Source organism: Neofelis nebulosa, chromosome 1, assembly GCF_028018385.1.
Source record: "Neofelis nebulosa isolate mNeoNeb1 chromosome 1, mNeoNeb1.pri, whole genome shotgun sequence".
In the NCBI taxonomy this organism is placed as follows: domain Eukaryota; kingdom Metazoa; phylum Chordata; class Mammalia; order Carnivora; family Felidae; genus Neofelis; species Neofelis nebulosa.
The window spans coordinates 61986268-62005726 of NC_080782.1; the positions used below are offsets into that span (position 1 = coordinate 61986268).

The 19459-nt window shown below is 38.4% G+C and overlaps 1 protein-coding gene and 1 long non-coding RNA gene across 3 annotated transcripts; one reads left to right on the forward strand and one right to left on the reverse strand.

Moving 5' to 3' along the window:
- Positions 1–1465: 1465 nt before the first annotated feature.
- On the reverse strand, positions 1466–3426 carry LOC131508112 (uncharacterized). Its single transcript, XR_009259842.1, has 2 exons — positions 3140–3426; positions 1466–2736 (listed from the first exon to the last, which is right to left on the reverse strand). It is a non-coding gene; the product is annotated as an uncharacterized LOC131508112 (long non-coding RNA).
- Positions 3427–3497: 71 nt separating this feature from the next.
- Positions 3498–19400, forward strand: NPM1 (nucleophosmin 1). 2 transcript variants are annotated; one of them, XM_058723349.1, is made up of 10 exons: positions 3498–3680; positions 5750–5829; positions 6410–6529; positions 6869–6962; positions 7332–7438; positions 7565–7632; positions 12440–12497; positions 12855–12938; positions 13638–13739; positions 15984–19400. In XM_058723349.1, exons 1-10 carry the CDS (start codon positions 3623–3625, stop codon positions 16116–16118), a joined length of 906 nt encoding a protein of 301 aa, XP_058579332.1. In that variant the 5' UTR covers positions 3498–3622; the 3' UTR covers positions 16119–19400. The 2 variants fall into 2 exon arrangements, with proteins under 2 accessions (XP_058579332.1, XP_058579342.1); XM_058723359.1 differs by lacking the exon at positions 15984–19400 and adding an exon at positions 14742–14799.
- The last annotated feature ends 59 nt before the right edge of the window (positions 19401–19459 follow it).

Genomic DNA, 19459 nt, shown 5'->3' on the forward strand with positions numbered 1-19459 from the left:
TGTTTATAAGATACACATTATGTACTGTATTTTTTTACAACAGCCCAAACAGGCTAAGACAATATATAAAGTATGACTCTATTTATGTAAACAACCAAAAGATGCATTATGTGTGTATATGTTTGTAAACACATACCTGCCCTTTTACTGTACAAGTCCATTACTTAGAATATATTTACGAAACTACGTTTAGACATCCATAAGGATATATGTACAAACATTCTTACCATATCAGTCTGATCAGGCTGCCATAACAAAATACCATAGATTAGTGGCTTAAACAACATAAATTTATTTCTTAGTTTTGGAGGCTGGGTTAAGGTGCCTATTGATTCAGTTCCTGGAAAGGGCTCTCTTCTGGCTTTGTAGATGGCTGCCTTTGTCTTTTCCTCTTCATTTTTAAAGTTTATTTTTATTTTCATTTTTTAAAATGTGTATTTATTTATCTTGAGAGAGAGAAAGAACATGAAGGGGGAAGGGGCAGAGAGAGAGGGAGAGAGAATCCTAAGCAGGCTCCCTGTTGTCATCACACAGCCCTGTGCAGGGCTGAAACCCACGAACCTTGAGATCATGACCTGAGCAGAAATCAAGAGTTCGCTGCTTAACTGACTGAGCCCCCCAAGGTGCTCCTGTTCCTCTTCTTATGAGGGCACCAGCATTATTGAATTGGGGCTCATCTTTATGACCTCACTTAATCCCTGGGAATAGGAATGGGACTATGGAAAGAAGGGCACTTTTACTTTCCCACTTTGAATAGGCCTAAATAATTTTACTGTATTTTAAAAAGTGAGCATTCATTGGGGTACCCGGGTGGCTCAGTCAGTTAACCATCTGACTTCGGCTCAGGTCATGATCTCATGGTTCATGAGTTCGAGCCCCACTTCAGGCTCTGTGCTGACAGCTCAGAGCCTGGAGCCTGCTTTGGATTCTGTGTCTCCCCTCTCTGCCCCTCCTCTGCTCACGCTCTCTCTCTCTCAAAAATAAATAAACATTAAAAAAAATTTTTTTTTAAAGTGAGCATTCATTACATTTGTAAATCTGAAAGAAAATGCTGTATTTTTTTTAACTGCCTGATTCCATGAGATAATACCTAGACTAGGTGCGGAAGATATTTAAAAAACAAATGTATTTCTTTATGTAACACGAGATATAGTGCCCATATGGCTCGGGCTCTGTGCAAAGCTGTGTTTGAATAATCATGGTCCAGAATCCAGAAAGAACTTACAAAGCAGTCCCAACTGATACTGGCATGGGCTCAAAGACTACTAACCTCTCATCCTCCATCCACTCTCCTATAGTTCCTCTTGAGACTTTCTCATTCTTTCTCATGCCTAAATTTTTTTTTTTTTTAAGATTTTAAGTAATCTCAAATTCTTAGCTATAGTCTGGTTGCAGATTTTTTTTTACCTCAATACCTGGGATTCATTGTCTTACCGCTTTGAGCAATGAAGAGGTGAACACAAAGTGAGCAGCAGGCAAAAGTTTATTAGAGTGTAAGATGAGAAAGAAAAAACAGTATGAAAGCTCTTTTAACAGAGAGGGGGAAGTGGGGGCATTCTAAAGTGAATGCCAGTGACAATAGGCAAGGGTCTTTGTTTTATAAAGTTTTGGCTGCCCCCCCCCCCCCCTTCCCTTCCACCTTGTTTCTTCTCACGTCCTACCCTTATTGGCTTGATAGCTCTAGGTGCGGGGCTGTCCATTACTGATTGGCTTGTTTCCATTGTAGGTGGTCTATGGCCATACTGTTCCATGTGGGTCATTTGTTTTATGGTCTACTTATATTTAGTCAGGTCTTTAGTCAAATTCCTGAAGGGAACCTGAGGGGAAGTAGGTGGTGTCCATTAATTCTTAAGAGGGACCTTATGCCTGAGGGGGTTTGCTGTGGTCTGACACTCCCAGCATTGTTCCAAAATAGGTGTTTTTCTCCACTCAGGGACCTCAGTTCCCAATCTTTCCCTCTCGGCCTACTGAATCCTATCTTTTCCTATCATAGTCCTCCCTGCCTTTTCTCAGTTCTTTACAAATATTTCCTTCTAAGTGTCAAGATTTCCTCTAGCAATTGGTCATACTCTGCGTCTCAAAAGATCCAAGAACCAGACTGGTGAAGATTCTTCTTCAGTTGAGGGTGGGGAACAGCTTGGTGGCATTCACGTATCAGTTACACTGATTTCTCCAAATTTAGAATTATGATACTGTTAATTAATAGTTGATTCACATGTATTATAGTTTATCATCCCAACTAGATTGTATTTGGAGAATAGGGGGTGGGGCACTGCTGTCACTATTTTTATTCCTTCCAGTATTAAAATTTTCAACCTGTTGATGTGAACAAGATAATTAGGGGATTCCTTAAAAAAAATGCACCAATGCCCAGGGGATGGGGTGGGGGGGGGACATCCTCAGTTTGTCCAGGTGTAGCTTGTTTAGAATACTAATTTTCAGGCTCACTCCCAAAGAATCTTAATTGAGATCTATGTATTTAAGTCATATGGTTTCTTCACAGGTCAACATTCTTAGCAACGTTAAAGATTAGGAACTGCACTGCCTCAGAGACTGGACTCACACATAATCCTCCACACTCGTTTAGAGGGCTGTTAACACTGGACTTCGAGCTAGAGAACCCTGCCTTACCACTTCTTCCATTTGGGCACCTTGCTTCATCTCTTCTGGACTGTTGTCTTGTCTCCAAAGTGGGGGTAGTCACATCTGCCACACAGGATCTTACGTGGGGGCACACTGTGGATATAAAGCCCTTATAAAATCAGGTCCGGTTCCTGCCCAGCTCGTATGGAAGGGGTTCACTCAGTCCCCAAATGGCCCCCAAATGGCCCCCAAATGACAAAGAGTGATTTCAACTTCAGAGATGTTTTCTCAGAAAGGAAAGAGCTATAAAAGCGGTTGAGTAAGTCTGGACAGCAACTACATCCTTTCTCCCCAACAAAGAATAATCAGTAATCTACAGCTTCTGGCACCTGAAGCTTAAACTTTGGGGAAACAATGAACTCTGAGCCCAAGCCTTCAGGCAAGTAAAAATCCCGAGGTGGTTATGCCTGTCTGGAAGTCTGCGAGGCACGAAGTGATGGAGAAAGGTGAACCCAGCTGCTCTCTGGGTCACTTGCAACCGGCTCGCTCTCCATACCTAGTACAGCCAAGGGCTGCCGTCGCCATTTTGCAGGGTGGGCAGCGCAGGCTTCTGGCGCTAGGCCGGCCCGCCAGAACCGGGGAGGACGTGGAAGGGTTGGAGGGGGGTAGCGCGCGCTACCAGGAGAAAGCACGCGTGCGCACAAGCGGCGCCGGCGGAGGGGTGGGGTCGGGGTACGAGTGCGCCTGCTCGGTGGGAGCCCGCGAAGTACCTGGAGGAGGTGGGGGGCGAGGTAGAAAGGAGTGGGGTTGAACAGCGCTTGCGCGGGAGGGCGACCGTCCAGGGAAGGGGGGGCTCCCGAGCACGCGCGTGGAGACGGGATTTGGGAAGCTCTCGCGAGATCTTCACGGTGCTATATATGTGCGCAGGGAGCCCGCGTCCTTTCCCTGGTGTGATTCCGTCCTGCGCGGGTGTTCTGTGGAACAGTAGTCGTTTCTCTCCGTCCGCCTTCTCTCCCACCTAAGTGCGTGCCACCACCTCATGGAAGATTCGATGGACATGGACATGAGCCCCCTGAGGCCCCAGAACTATCTTTTCGGTAAGTGCTGGGGGGTTGGGGCGAGGCCGAGCGGGGCCTGGTGGCTTTGAGGTGGGGGGGCGGGAAACCCACTGAGGCCTGGGCTGGTAGAGAAACCTGGGCTGGTAGAGGGAGGGAAGCGGGCCGCTGGGGCCTTGCAGCCTAAGGGATGGGAGGCCGGGAGGGGAGAACTGAAGCATGAAGCGGTGGAAGGAGGGGCGGCCTGAAGCCTGGGGCGTGAGCGATCCGAGGCCCAGGGCCTGAGGTAACGTAGAACCGGCCTGCCGAGGGGTCGGCTTTGCTTGGAGCACACGGTAGGGCCACGGGCATTATTTTCCCTTGGAGTGTGTGATTCCGTAGGCTTGTGATTTTTGGCTGGGGTCATTGATGCCGGGTCCCGGCGTCCGGCTGGAGGTTGTGGGGGTCCGTGGTGTGCGGCAGTGGCTGCTTTTCTGGGGGAAAGGATACTTAGAGCCCGGCGTTGGCCTCAGGCCTGAGGAGTCTGGAGCCCTACAGCGGAGATTCAGTCCCGGTGCCTCGGCCGCTTACGGGGGGAGGGGAGGCGCGGCCGGGCGTGAGGAGGCCGCAACCGCTGGGAGCACGTGGTTGCCACGTGGTTGGGGGAAGGAGGGGGGTGTGGGCACTACATCCGGGGCTCCCTGGTGTCTTGTCACTCCGGAGCCTGGGATCCTGGGGCTTAATTGAAACTGTTAGGCGGGAAATGTTGGGTGAAGTGGTGAGTAGAGCCAAGATTCTGGAAGTCTTTGTTCGGTGCTTAACATCTACGATGGCAGATCTCAATTACAGAGCACTTTTCCTATCTCATATTGGTAAATGGAAATTAGCCCACTTTGCAGGTGACGATGTTCGTGCTCAGAACTGAAGTGACTCAGTGAAGGTTGTACTTGTAGTTAGAGACTAGATAGATCTAAAGCAAGACCCTTGTCTCTATGCGTTATTTGTAAGTATATGTATGTTTATTCTTTTTTTTGGAGGGAAGCTGGTGGAAACAGCCTTCTGTGCGGCATTGAGCAAACAGCCTTTTTGAGAAGATAGGAGATGTGTGTAGGTTTCAGCCTTTTTGAAAAGATAGGAGACATGTGTGTGTAGGTTTCAGTTTGAGTCCATAAGATCTGATACAATTTTGGAATCTCGATCTCCCTTCCCTCCAGAACTCCAGTACCATAGTAGAAAGCGACCAGCTTTGGTTTTTGAATCTTAAGTGAAATTGATTGTCGTAGCCATATCTTTGTCAGTCAGGCTGTGAAGTAGTGCAAATTTGGTTACACATTTTTTTTTTTAATATACCATGCTGAGATGTGTTAATTGAGATAACATTTAGGCATTTATGTACCCGTAACTGTTAGATGACAATTAAATGGAATCCTATAATTAAAATGTTATTCTGTCGGTACTTGAAACAACTTGCCTATTGATGGAATGGGAGTAGATAACTCCTACATTAAGTAAGGCTCTTTTGACTAGCTGGGGTTTCTGGTCAGTATACGGTATTAACCCTTTCTATTGGAAATATCCTTATGATATAGCTAATCTTAAACATAATTTGAGCATAATTTAATGCATATCATTTCTGTTAACTTTAAGGATGGGATATTGATCCCTGTGCCAAGTTTTGATCCATGTTTGTAGTTTTTCCCTTGTAAATACAAATTCACGTAGGTGTTTGTGTAACCATTCATTTCTAAATTTGCCACTTGTCCTGTATAGTTAGGTAGGTAATTTTTTTTTAAACAGTGCGATTTTATCAACCTTGTATATTAGACTTAGTTTCAGATACTGGTTTCAGTTTTTACTAAACTTTTGGGCCTGTTTCTACCTAAGAATGTAATAGTGTAGCTGAAAATGAGATAGTATAGTGGGGAAGTGGAATTTATAAAGCCCTGTATGGATGTTATTTGATATTTATAGACACTTGTGTTTAAGAAACCCAGGAAGAGATACTTCTGCCTTGCCATCTGGTAGCTAGAATAGTGGAAAATCTGTTCACAAATTAACTGTTTTTTTTTGGTTACCCTCAGTTAAGTTTCAGAGCTAATTCTTTTTTGTTGTTGCTTTTTTCCCCTTTTCAGGTTGTGAACTAAAGGCTGACAAAGATTATCACTTTAAAGTGGACAATGATGAAAACGAGCACCAGTTATCTTTAAGAACGGTAAGTTAAACTTTTCAAAATAAACTATTTAACCTTTCTTGATTTCAGTCTATTCCTGTTTGTGTGACTTAATAACTTTGCAATAGTATTTTTTATAACTGAGTATTGTATGTATTTGCTTATGTACCTGTGGTGTAAAACTTGGCCTCTTTACCTCTCATTTAGTAATCACGCAAAGTTCTGTCACACTACTGTTCGGCTGCCCATATTTATGTACTTTGCTTCTTTGGCTGCATTGTAAAGCCCTTTAAGGCAGTGATAAATGTTTTTTGTCCTCTATAGTGACTAGCCTGTAGCCTTTTTTGCCTAGCTTGCAGTCAGTGGTCAGTAAACGTTAGGTGATCCATACTGTGGGTAGTTGATAACCTATAACAATGCCATCCAATTTTTATGCGTTTCAAATTTGAGTATGAGAAATGATTGGCAAGGCCACATAAAACTTGAGACAACGTTGTGCACAAATTAGTTTTCCATCAGTGGTGATACTGGGTTTATAATTCTGGTTTTTCTTTTTTCCAGACAAATTTTGGGGGGATTTTAAAGTAGAATAACTAAAGTTGAAGTAACCTTTTGTTCACAGGTCAGTTTAGGAGCTGGTGCAAAGGATGAATTGCACATTGTTGAAGCAGAGGCAATGAATTATGAAGGAAGTCCAATTAAAGTCACACTGGCAACTTTGAAAATGTCTGTACAGCCAACGGTAAGGGCACTTACTGCTGGATTTTATGTTAAGGTCTAATTCTGTTGTGTTAAGGTAGGTGCCCTTTAGGTTACTACACCAAGGGCATTGAAGAAGGAATTTTCTTTGGTACTTCTAGTAACAGTGGCTGTGTCTTATGTCACTGTGGGGTTGAATGGTCAACTCTTGAACATAGTGGTTTGCTACCTGTTAGAGGTGAGAAACAGGTTCACTGGTTTGTTCATTTGGTTTATGAGTTTGCCTATATACATTTTTGTAAGTCTGTTATGAACAGGTATTTATACCAAATACTTTTGTTTTCACAGTATTTAGTGATTTTTAAAAGTTTTTCCTTTTCAGGTTTCCCTTGGGGGCTTTGAAATAACACCACCTGTGGTCTTACGGTTGAAATGCGGTTCAGGGCCTGTGCATATTAGTGGACAGCACTTAGTAGGTATGTTATGTATTGTGTTGTTTATTCTCTCTTAATGCAGTTAACTTTGTTCCCAATTTGGACTTTGTAAAGCATGCTTAGTTTTAGTACTGCTGTCTTTATTAATAGGTTGAAGTGGAAATAGAGTAACTTAAACTGGAAAAGCCTGTTTTTTTGTTGTTGTTTTTCATTTAAAGCCTAGTAGAGTGCTGGGCTTCAAAGTTGCTTTTTAAAAAAATTTTTGGTTCCCTATTTGCTGTTTTCATAGTTCTTTTTTAATGTTCATTTAAAATTTTTAAATGCTCCTTACTGTATGTTGTGCTCTTTTTTCTGAGTTCTTGCTTGTTGATTGAGTTTTATTCGTAGCTAATAAATAATTTTTTATTTTAGCTGTGGAGGAAGATGCAGAGTCAGAAGATGAAGAGGAAGAGGATGTGAAACTCCTTAGTATATCTGGAAAGCGTTCTGCCCCTGGAAGTGGTAGCAAGGTTCCACAGGTATAGGTGTAAAGATCTCTCTTATTTTGGCCTTTGGTTTGGTGATTAAGATCAGCACTTGTATATGAGTATGTACGTATATATTTACATATATATATATATATATATTTTTTTTTTTTTTTTAAGAAAAAAGTAAAACTTGCTGCCGATGAAGATGATGATGAAGATGACGATGATGACGATGATGATGAAGAGTAAGTGTGTTCTAGAAACTTGATGTAGCTGTATGGAGAGTAGTTTATGAAAGTTATTTACCACAGTCCTCCATGAAATTAAGTAAGAGTTTAATTAAAGAAAGGGTAAATGATCAGTGGTTGTCACTGCATTACATTAGCTGAGTTGAAGGATACTATTGGGATTAAGAACCTTTAAAATGCAGTGTGGGAGTGCTTCTGTCAGTTAAATGTTCTTCTTCCAGCTCAGGTCTTGATCTCACGGTTGGTTCGAGCCCTGTGTCAGGCCCTGTGCTGACAGCTCAGAGCCTGGAGGCTGCTTCAGATTGTCTCCCCCTCTCTGCCCCTCCCCTGCTGTTGGCTCTTTTTCTCAGAAACATTAACAAAAAGTTAAAAAAGAAAAGTTGCAGTGTGTTGCAAATTTTCAAGAGTATGCAGCATTTCCCAAACGTGTCCGACTAGAGAACTTTTTTTTCTGAGGAAGATTTAGTGAACATGTGATTAGGTGTGTCTTCCACTGAACAGTTTATGATGAATGGTTTGGGTGAAAAGAGAATCTGAATAGCTCCAGCAACATTTGTTTTGTGGGTTGTTACTTAACGTAACGAATTCCCTCCCCCCACCCCCCCCAAAGGATTTTGGCCCTTGGTTCTCTGATTGTTACTGATAAAATTTTTGTAAAAGAGATTAAGATTTTCTTGGAAAGGATTTGATAGGTTTATTAAATTTGGTTAGGCTAAGTAAACAGTTACATGCCCACTAAAGAATAAAATGGTATTTATAATTGGTCTTTCCTATTTCCAGTAATGTCAGTAATTTGTAATAAGTTGAACTTTTAATTGACAGCTTTGTTTCTGAGTTTCCAGGTTGGTCCATATATATTTATTGAAAACATAATTCAAATAGAATATAGGAAAGACTGATCAAACATGCACTAGTTAATGATCATACCTGGGAGTTAGGTTTTCAGTAACCTCAAGTAGCCAACCTGGTAGTTCTTTAAAAAGCCCTTTGGGCAGGACAGTGAAGGCAGAAAGTAGGAAAAGTGAGTTGAATGCTTAACAAAATTCAAAATTACTTGCATATCAAATTTAAAACAATATAGTTGGTACTTTATTGTTAACTGCTTTTGAGTATAGTTCTCAGTAAGAATTAAAGTGATACACTCCAAGAGAAATAGGGGAAATGGGCTTAAAACAAATGAGAAATATGGATGGTGTATATGGATGGTGTATGGTGCTTAGTTATATTTGAGTTTATTTAGTCCTTGATTTCAGGTTACCTTTGTCTAGGTATACTGTCTATGCATAGTAGCATATTCACTGAGGAGAAAATCTCTTCTAGGAAGAAAGGCTTTTGAGTAGGGACCTGATTGTTACCTTCAATCTGCTTGGGTTTTGAAGGATTTCCTGTCTTTAAAATCGGGATTTTTCCTGATACAACCACAACATAGAGTAGTCTCTGTTCTTCCATGTTCCAAGTTGCCTTTAGGTTTGGTAGTGTGGGAAGAATGAAGTGTGTGTGTATCTGTTAAGGCCCAAGTTAGTTTTCATGGAAGGGAAGAAGGGGTAAAGGGGTGGGTAGTCAGATAACGTATTGGGTAGAGATGGTTAAATAAAACCGCTTATGACAGTGGTTTTATAGAAATCATTGTCATTCTTGTTTCTAGTGTGGGGAGGCACATAAAGGGATTGGGTTCTAAAGCCAAAATTGACAGAATCACTGTTTAAAATAAAGGACTGTATCTATGGCTTTGTATGTATTACATGATACTTGACCATTTTAACCCAATTCTGAAAAGATGGGTGTTTCCTTTGGTTGCACATAGATGACGTTGCTCCTGTTTTAAATTTAGAGATTATGTAGTAAGGAAGAGAAGGAAAGGAAACTTAAAAAAAATTTTTTTTGAATGTTTATTATTTTTGAAGGAAAGAGAGAGCGTGAGCAGGGGAGGAGCAGAGAGAAAGGGAGACACAGGATCCAAAGCAGGTTCCAGGCTTTGAGCTGTCAGCACAGAGCCTGACGGGGCTCGAACTCACGAACCGTGAGATCATGACCTGAGCCGAAGTCAGACGCTTAACCAACTGAGCCACCCAGGCGCCTTGAAGAATAACTTTTTGACTAGTTATGTCGTCCAAAATCATTCTATAATCACTTCCTTCACCTGGCTCTACTCAACCACTGTTTCTCATCTTTAATGGAATTGGTTATTTTGCATATTTAATGTAAATGGAATCCTACAATACGTGATTTATGACTGGGTTTTAAAAGAACCATTTACATTGGGGCACTTTGGTGGCTCAGTTGGTTAAGTATCCAACTCTTGATTTTGGCTCAGGTCATAGTCTCATGGTTTGTGGGATCACGCCCTACTTGGGATTCTTTCTCTCTGCCCCTCTCCTGCTTGCGTGTGCATAGTGTCTCTCAAAAAGAAATACACAACTTAAAAAAATTATTTATGTTGAAGCATTCCTAGTACAGTAAAACCTTGGTTTGCAGGCATAATTTATTCCAGAAACATGTTTGCAACTCACAGCACTCATAGATCAGTGAATTTCCTCATAAGAAATAGTGGAAACTCAGATGATTCGTCCCACAATGCAAAAATATTCATATGAAAGTGATTGTAATACTGGATTATAATACAAAGTAATAAAGAAAATACAAAACATAAAGAGAATTTAACCTGCACTTGGAAAACCTTCATAGCTGGTGTGAGGGAGACGAGAGGAGGGTTATTTTATTGTGTAGGATGACTTTCACTACCAGTAATGGCATCACTGCTATCTTATTGGCTCAGTGGAATCTTTTTTACAGTACAGTATTAATAAACTTGTCATCTATTGTATTTAGTGTAACTGGCAATAAAGCAGCAGAGGAAAGGGTCTGTATCTGCTGGCAGCCTGACCTAGAATGAAGCAAAGGAGCAAAGGATTGTCCATAGGCGCTTTGAAGTGACAAAAAATAGCCTAGTGCCAGTTGTGGGCACCTTCCAACATTTTGAAAAATCACTGATTTCTGCCAAACACTGTGACCTGAGACCAATCATCCGAGCATAGGAGACAATCACCCCCAATCCTACAGAGCGAACCATTGGTTTAGTTGTGAGATACGATGTTTGGTGTCACGTACTATTCTTAACTACAGACATCACTGGTTTATCAATTTATTATAGACATGTTTGCTTGTCTTGTGGAACGCTCACAGAACAAGTTATTCACAATCCAAGGTTTGTGTCTTGATTTTTTTCTAGATTATTGAGTTAAAAGAGGGGGTTTTTTTTTTGTTTATTTCTGAGAGAGCGTGGGCTTGCTGGGGAGGGGCAGAGAGGGAGAGAGAACACATCTCAGGCAGGTTCCCAGCTGTCAGCACAGAGTCCCATGTGGGGCTGAAACTCACAGAACTGTGGGATCATGATCTGAGCTGAACTGACTGAGCCACCTAGGTATCCCAGTGTTAGTTTTCTTTTAATGTTTTGGGACAAGTCCCTTACCAGATACATACAATTCGTAAATATTTTCTTCCATTCTTTGGGTTGTCTTTCCACTCTTCAGTGGTATCCTTTGCACAAAAATTTTTTTCTTTTTCTTTTTTTTTTTTTTTTGAAGCATAGTTGACAACACAGTGTTATATTAGCTTACATTTTTTTTTTAAGGTTTTATGAAGTCCAGTTTGTTAGCTTGTGCTTTTGGTGTCAAACCTAAAAATTTAGACCCTTGGTCCATTTTGAATCACTTTTTGTACATGGTGAGGTAGAGGACTAACCTAAATTCTGCATGTGGATTTCTAGTTGTCCCAGCACTATTTATTAGCCTTTCAACTCTTGAATTTTATTGATATAGGTCTATCCTTCTGCTAAAACAATTGTCCTGGTTTGTAGTTCTTGTGGGTTTCTTTTGAAAATACTGAATCCTAACTTTGTTCTTTTTCAAGTTTGTTGTTGGCTGCTCTCGGTTCCTTGAATTTTGATGCAAATTTTAGGATCAATTTCTATAGAGAAGCCAGCAGGGACTCAAGGATTTCGATGAACCTGTAGATTAATAGAGTTGCCACCTCAGTAAAATATTTCTACTGATCTGTGAACATTACATGTGTTTATTTTAATTTCTTTAAACTATAATCTCCACTTTGTAAAATTTTTATGCCTTTTAATTGTAAAAACATAATTCTCATTTTAACCTTTTTTTTTTTTTTTTTAAAGTGTACAGTTCAGGAATGTTACCCATATTCACATTGTTTGACAGGTCTCAAACTCTTGTAGTAATACTGAAAATCTCATGAAATGAAAACAACTCATTTCTATCTTCAGCCCCTGGCAACCACCATTCTACTTTCGGTTCTATAAAGAGTATAAAGATTACTTTTGATGTGTTATATTAAGTGGGATTGTACAGTATGTTTCTTTTTGTGACTGTCTTATTTCAGTTAATGTCCTCAAGATTTATTCACCTTCAGCATGTGACAGGAATTCATTAAAATAGCATATTCCAAGAATGTAAATTGTGATAACTGTCAAAAAACCTCAAATATTCCATTAAATATATAGAACATTTTTAAAATCTATTTGACTGTTAATGGACATGTGAGTTGCTTCTACCTCTTGGAAATTGTGAATAATGCTATAATGATGATGAATGGACAAATATCTCAAGATCCTGCTTTCAGTTCTTTTTGTCGAAAGTTCAAAATTTCTTAATACCTTGATTTGATTGTCTAAACTTGTTGATTCATTGGCTCTTCTATGAAATTGGTTCATAGCCAGTTTCTACATAGGCTTTTTGGTTTATGAGTGTGTTGAATCAGTAATAATGACTCATTTCATTTGTAGTGATGATGATGATGATTTTGATGATGAGGAAGCTGAAGAAAAGGCTCCAGTAAAGAAAGTAAGTAGGATACAATGGTACAGGGTTGCCAGAAGTTGCTAGTAACAAATGATGATAAATTTTTGTGCTCTTCACTTGTAGTTAATGAAAACTGGCTTGGGAGGAGTTAATGATCTAATACTTTAAAAATTAGCCCTGAGTTGGGGTAGTCTTAAGATTTCCTAGTAGTGGACAGTGATCTACTTTTTTACCCATGTGGCCTTCTCCCACTTTAAAACTTAGATCAGAATTTTTTTTTTTTTTTTTTTTTTTTTTTTTTTTTTTTTTTTTTTTTTTTTTTTTAGCAAACTACTACTTTTATATGGTTTGGGGCAGTTACGTAGAAGGGCATTGATTAAGATTAATTTATAATTGCAGTCTATACGAGATACTCCAGCCAAAAATGCACAAAAATCTAACCAGAATGGAAAAGACTCAAAACCATCAACACCAAGATCAAAAGTAAGTGGCATCATATACCTAAACACAGCCTTTGTTGAGGTAGTTAGGAAAGTTAAAAGTTCTGTGGAAGAAGGTAGTCTGAAATTTGATAGTGCTTGGAGAACACCTGTAATTGATGTCTTACAGCACTAAAATATGCTTGTTGGTAATCATTGTCCTATATGTATCATTCCTGGCATTCTAGTGGAAGAGAAAGCCAGCACAAAGATTTTATTGTGTTAGAGTTGTCTCCTGTAAGGAATCTTGTTTGTTGAAAGATATTATTTATGGCATACCAGAGTTTCTCAACCCTGGCTGCATGTTAGAACCTAATAGCAGCTTAAAGGAACCACAATACCTGGTCTTGGAGGTTACTATTTAAAAGCTATGGGAATGGGTATCAGGCATCTAGCTGCATTGACTTGCTTAATTCTTGGAGCCTTATGCTTTCAATTTTGATGGTATCCTTTTTAAATGTGAACTAATCTGATGTGAAATATAAAAGCAAACTCAAACTATTCTATTTTTTAAGGAATGATTTTAAGAATATAATTGTTCAGTCATGAAATTTATGATACCTGAATTCTGGTTGTATACATTTTACAAGGAAGGATTGTAAGTAATGCTTTTCTTGAGAAAATCCATGTATGTAGGATGGGTTTTAACAGTATATGTAAGTGTATACACTTACAACCTTTCGAAATTCAACTTGTTTTTCAGGGTCAAGAATCTTTCAAAAAACAGGAAAAGACTCCCAAAACACCGAAAGGACCTAGTTCTGTAGAAGACATTAAAGCAAAAATGCAAGCAAGTATAGAAAAAGTGAGTAAAATGATCTTTCCTGAAGAAACTTGATAAAGGTATATTTCCCCCTCTCTTAAACACCATTGTGAAGGATTGGAACAAGATTGTTCCTTATTGTTTTTCCTTGATGTATCTGTCCCTTATGTGCTCTTGGTTTTCAGAAGTGTATTACTTATTATTTACATTCATTTCTAGTCTCAGTGATTCTTTTTTTTTTTTTTTTTTTTTTTTTTTGCGTATTTGAAGTTACATGTATATTCTTTCATAAAAGAAATACAAGTAAATTGATTTTAAGATTTGTCTCTGACTTCGGATGTTAAAAATTCAATGAGAACATTTTCCTTTCTTTTCGTAAGATGCTACAGAACCAGCAGAGGGCGTATGAGTCTTACAAAATTGCAAGCTGCTGGTTGCTTGGTATAGTTAAAAAAAAAAAAACCTCCTAATTTGAGTCCTTTTATTTGCCTTTTACACCAAGGTATTACCAGTCAATATATGTGGATCTTTGACCAATACGCTTACATTTAGTTGCCTTTTGTCTTAAATAGTGGAAACAGAAGAAATTTGCTCTAATCCTGCTGCTTACTTGACCGGAGAGCTAAACTTCTTAAACTAGTGAATTTGGACTTGTAGAAAATGGAATGGAATGATCAGTTTAAATGTATTCAAACATTTGAGAAAAGCTAGAATTCTGAGAGTTACATAACATTAGACCCCAGTTTTTGAGAATAAACGGGATGGTGAGGAAAAGTTGCTCCTTTGCCCGTGTTTTTCCTGTGTTTTCTAGGTTCTACCTGGCTTCAGTAGATTTCCTTGTGCAGTGAAGAGTCAGTTGGAAAAATAACATTTAGAACCAGAATGTATTATGTATTGTTTTTGCTTTAGTAATACTGTAAACCTTTCTAGTCTTCTGGTGTCATTGCTTTATATTTATCCCTTTCACACAGTGCTAAAATGACCTCTTTAGATAACCCTCCCCCACCATTTTAATATGGACTTATCTCCTTGGTTTAATTACAGGCGAATTGAACAGTCCTGGGCACTACTGGTAAATTAAGCCCCAAGCTGGGGAGAGAGGAAAAGGAGAGAGAAATGTAGTCCATACTGAGTGTCATCAACAATCCAGACTGAAGTCTTCTATTTTAATCTCAAATCTCCTTTCCTGATTTGCCACCCACCCACGCCCCCTTCCAGGCTGGAAGCAATCTCATTCTTAGTCTCCTAAAGCACTTTCTTTTGGCTGCTGTGATTTCAGTGAACATTATACCTTCTATGATTTGTGCATTTGCCTCACCTCTTTGACCATGTTTTAATCACCTTTGTTTGTATCTCCTTAGCTGCTCAATAAATATTTGAATGAATCAAATAAGAATGTATGTGGCAAATAATTTGAAAATGGAAATGACAGGTTTATTTTCTAGGTTATAGAGGCAATTTAAGAATCCCATACCATATTTCTGATCACTTATTTTGTGCTATGATTCCTTTGGCATTCTGAAACCTTGGTCTTTTTAAAATGCATAGATGTTTCAGGTTACAAGAAAAAGTAAAATTTAGTTACCAAAATAAGGAACAAAAACGATATACTTAGTATGTTAAATAAGATAATTCAAGAGTAGAAATGACTGTAAACCCCAAGATACTTGCAGTAATTGCAGTCTTTGAAAATATTTGATGAAATATTTTGAAAATAACTTGGTGTTAGTACTGTTGTGATTCATCCCCTATGTCTATAACTGAAGGAGGTGCCAAGTTTTAGAGATCAGTGAAATGTAGGACTAATTTTTGTCCCGTTTGGACTTCATATACCTCTTGAACTGACTTCCAGGTTAGCGTTGTGCTGGACTTAGGTTCTTAGTATGTATTAAGTGATGTTCAGTTTTGATCTCTTTGCGGTACTCAAGGGGTATACATTTGCTTTACATTTGGTTTGGGATAGTATATAATAGAGTAGGCAGTCAAGCTGACATATTTGAGTGCCTGAGAATCTGTTGTAGCTCATATTTTATATTTTTAGGGTGGTTGGAGAGAATTTGAAATTTTGACAAACCTATCAATATAGGAGTACTATGAAAGACTCAGGTTCTAAATATTGTTGCCTAATAGGTCTTTCTGGGCCTAAAAACTCAGTATTAAAATGAAAGAGTTGAAGGGGCAAGGAACCAATGGTCCATGTAAGAGTATGCAAATCTGTGAGGAATTTCATAATATCTCAAAAACAGTGTTCCTATACTTAAACACAATAATGCTTTTGTCTCCTAGGGTGGTTCTCTTCCCAAAGTGGAAGCCAAGTTCATCAATTATGTGAAGAATTGCTTCCGGATGACTGACCAAGAGGTAACTGAATTTTCAGGAGACCTGACCAAATCCAAATATTTTATTGTGATTTATTTATGATTATTTTCTTTAAGTGTTGGCTTCTTTTAAAAGGTTCCTAACCACAGACTATTACACTTCAGATTAAGTACATGGAAACTCTTAAGAATTTAGTTGGCAGAGATTGAGAAGATAACTTCTTAGTACATTTTTCTCAGTTTTTATATAGTTGGTAAACTATCTCTTCGTTACTGAGCGCAGTTTTACTCTGTTGGCTAAAGAAATGTGCTGTGGTTTCTTTGCTCCATTTGACTATTTGAGGTAGTCTGGTCTTTTGCTTTATTGTGTGCTTGGGAAATACATTTTGCTGAAATCGACCTAATGTGTAAAATCAGGAAGCAAGAAGTCAAATTGTAGTTAATACTCAATGTAGTAGCTTGAATCAGCTGTTAATTTGTGTTATATATTATTTTGTTAGTAGAAATTGATGCATTTATTTTTATTGTCTTATGGTTGCTGACTCAAATGTAAGGAAAATGTAAAAACAGGTAAGGGTGCTAGGTATCTTGTATATACAGAACATATGTGTGTTAAGTGGTTTTTGTCAGGAGTCAATCCCTAAGCCTCCTGTGTCCAACTTTTTTCAGTAAATGAAATTTGTCCTTTTGAGGTAATTTTCTGCAGCAGTAGGTAGCACTTAAATCATTTACATGGCAGCACTATTTTTCTCCAATTTGAAATCCTTTCAATGTTTCAACACTGTTTACTAATACTTTAGAAGTTAGCCTTGATTGATATGGCTGTGAGATGAAATTCAAGTTTTTACTCTTTTGGTTGCTATTCTGTTTATATGTACTTGAAGCCCAAAATGCAAGTGAATTCTGTGAGTTTTCTGAATACTGGACATTTGTTAAAAGTCTGTGAAACTGCAGTATACAATTGTCCAGTATTGCAAATAGTGGAAAGATGCATGCACTAACAAGGAAGCCTAAGACGTGGTTTCTCCCGCTAGTACCAAAGAAAGTGGTGAAATAAAGTGTGTGATTAAGAAAAATTCAGAGAAGATAAAATAATAACCAAAGTTGTAAAGGCCTTCCACAAATGGTATAGTATCAGTCTTGGAGCTAAAGTAACTGAATTCACTGTTACCAGAAGTATTTTCTGACTCTAAAACTGGAAGCATACTGGGCAGGTGCCTGGGTGGCTCAGCCTCTGTTTGAGCATCGGACTCTTGATTTTTGGCTCAGGTCATGATCCAGGGTTGTTGGATAGAGCCCCATGTGGACCTGAGTGTGGAGCCTGCCCCGGATGATTTCTTTCTTTCTTTCTTTCTTTCTCTGCCCCTCTCCCCTCATACACATGTGCTCTCTTCTCTTTCTAAAATTAAAATAAAAAACAAAACTGGAAGCATATTTTGAAGTGCCAGGATGAAATTTCTACAGTATTAAAAAGTAGTTTCATTTATTATTGTAGAGATTATCAAAGCTTAAATGCTTCACGTTTTTATGGCGTGCCTACATATACAAGTAATCACAATGTATAAAATATTGCCATTGCTTGTATAGTTTTCCTTGTGAAAAAGTTGCTTATGAGGATTTGGCTAGTAAAATCCCTTCCAGATGGGACTTGAGAAATACTAGTAAGTCTTTGTATAAGCTCTTGAATTAAGAGCTAATGAAAACAACTGTAGTTTTTTTGTGGAGAAACCACAGATCAAAGTTTGGTAAATGTTTATTTAAAGGTATTGTTTACTCAAAACTGATTCTACAAAATTCTGAGTGACCAAGAAGATTTTATGAGACTCTCAACATTTGATACTCATTTCCCTTGCATTTGAAACCCAGTGGCTGTTGAAAAACAGTAGTTGAGAGAATCAATCCTATGTATTTGAAGCACTAAAAAAAATCATATTTTGGGAGAAGAGGCTCTAAATGTTCTTAGTGACATTTTTTAAATAGTACATCAAATAAAGGTTACTTTCTTAGTTTTAAATGACTGTTTAGCAGGATTATGTAAATTCAGAGATAGTCAAAGAACTCACTGACCTGTATTTTATTGTTTTAAAGGAATTTGTTGAATCCTGTAAAGAATTGACAAACATGAAGACTTTTTTATCTATTTACTTTTTAAAAGGTTTTGTTTTGGAGTAATCTCTGTACCCAATGTAGGGTTTGAACCCACAACCTTGAGATCGAGTCACATGCTACACTGACTGAGCCAGCCAGGCACCCCAGGACTTAAAAGAACATTATTTATGGATAGGAAACGAAATGCGAACTTGAAGTGTATAACAATTACACTTAATCATGACTCATTTGAAGAATAATTCTTCCGCATGGATGTTCATACTAGTATGAGAACAAGTATAGATTTCATGTATTGAAGTAAGGCATAGAAGTGGAGGGATGCTTTTTTTTTTTTGTCAGTAGACAACATTTAAATCCTTAAATTTAAGGAATGGAAAAGCAGGTGATGCCTTAGAATAGAAGACGGGTGTTTTAAGTGCTTTAACACATCAGATAAGAACAAGGGCTGAGTAGTTAATCTAGTGTATTTCAAGTACACATAATGTTTTCGTATGTGTTCTACAGGCTTAGAACTAAGTATATGTAACTGTGTTAACAGAAATTTTATTTAACTGCATTTTCTGTATTTTTATGTGCTAAGTCTGGCAGCCCTGAGCAGAGGACATAGGCAGCATTGGCCAAACTGGCCTCTCTGCTCTTTCATTTCATTTATGTAAGCTGTTAAATGCATACTAGTACCATTGATTTCGTTTACAAAGATTCACATGACTTTATGTCTTTTTTGAAGTATTTGAAAGTAAATTATGTCTGAGTATAAATTCCCTTGCAATCAGTTCTTAATTATCTAGAGTTGAACCTTTTTGGTGGTAGGATGAAAAATAATAGGTATGTTGAACTGTACAAAGAAACATGGTTTAATTTATTGGTGTCTGTGAAGTGTTGTGGTTCTTTTAACCACATTTCTTTTTTTGTTTTCCAGGCTATTCAAGATCTCTGGCAGTGGAGGAAGTCTCTTTAAGAAAATAGTTTAAACAGTTTGTTAAAATTTTCCGTCTTATTTCATTTCTGTAACAGTTGATATCTGGCTGTCCTTTTTATAATGCAGAGTGAGAACTTTCCCTACCGTGTCTGATAAATGTTGTCCAGGTTCCATTGCCAAGAATGTGTTGTCCAAAATGCCTGTTTAGTTTTTAAAGATGGAGCTCCACCCTTTGCTTGGTTTTAAGTATGTATGGAATGTTATGATAGGACATAGTAGTAGTGGTGGTCAGACAAATGGAAATGGTGGGGAGACAAAAATATACATGTGAAATAAACTCAGTATTTTAATAAAGTAGCACTGTTTCTCTTTCTATTATTTACCCTTAAACTTTGTCAAAGAACTAGCTGTACATA

Excerpts from the sequence above, each read along its gene's own strand:
- NPM1 (XM_058723349.1), top strand. The coding sequence starts at position 3,623 with ATGGAAGATTCGATGGACATGGACATGAGCCCCCTGAGGCCCCAGAAC. Across the intron at positions 7,439-7,564 it reads GTGGTAGCAAGGTTCCACAG|AAAAAAGTAAAACTTGCTGC; the intron begins GTATAGGTGTAA and ends TTTTTTTTTAAG. Across the intron at positions 12,939-13,637 it reads CATCAACACCAAGATCAAAA|GGTCAAGAATCTTTCAAAAA; the intron begins GTAAGTGGCATC and ends CTTGTTTTTCAG.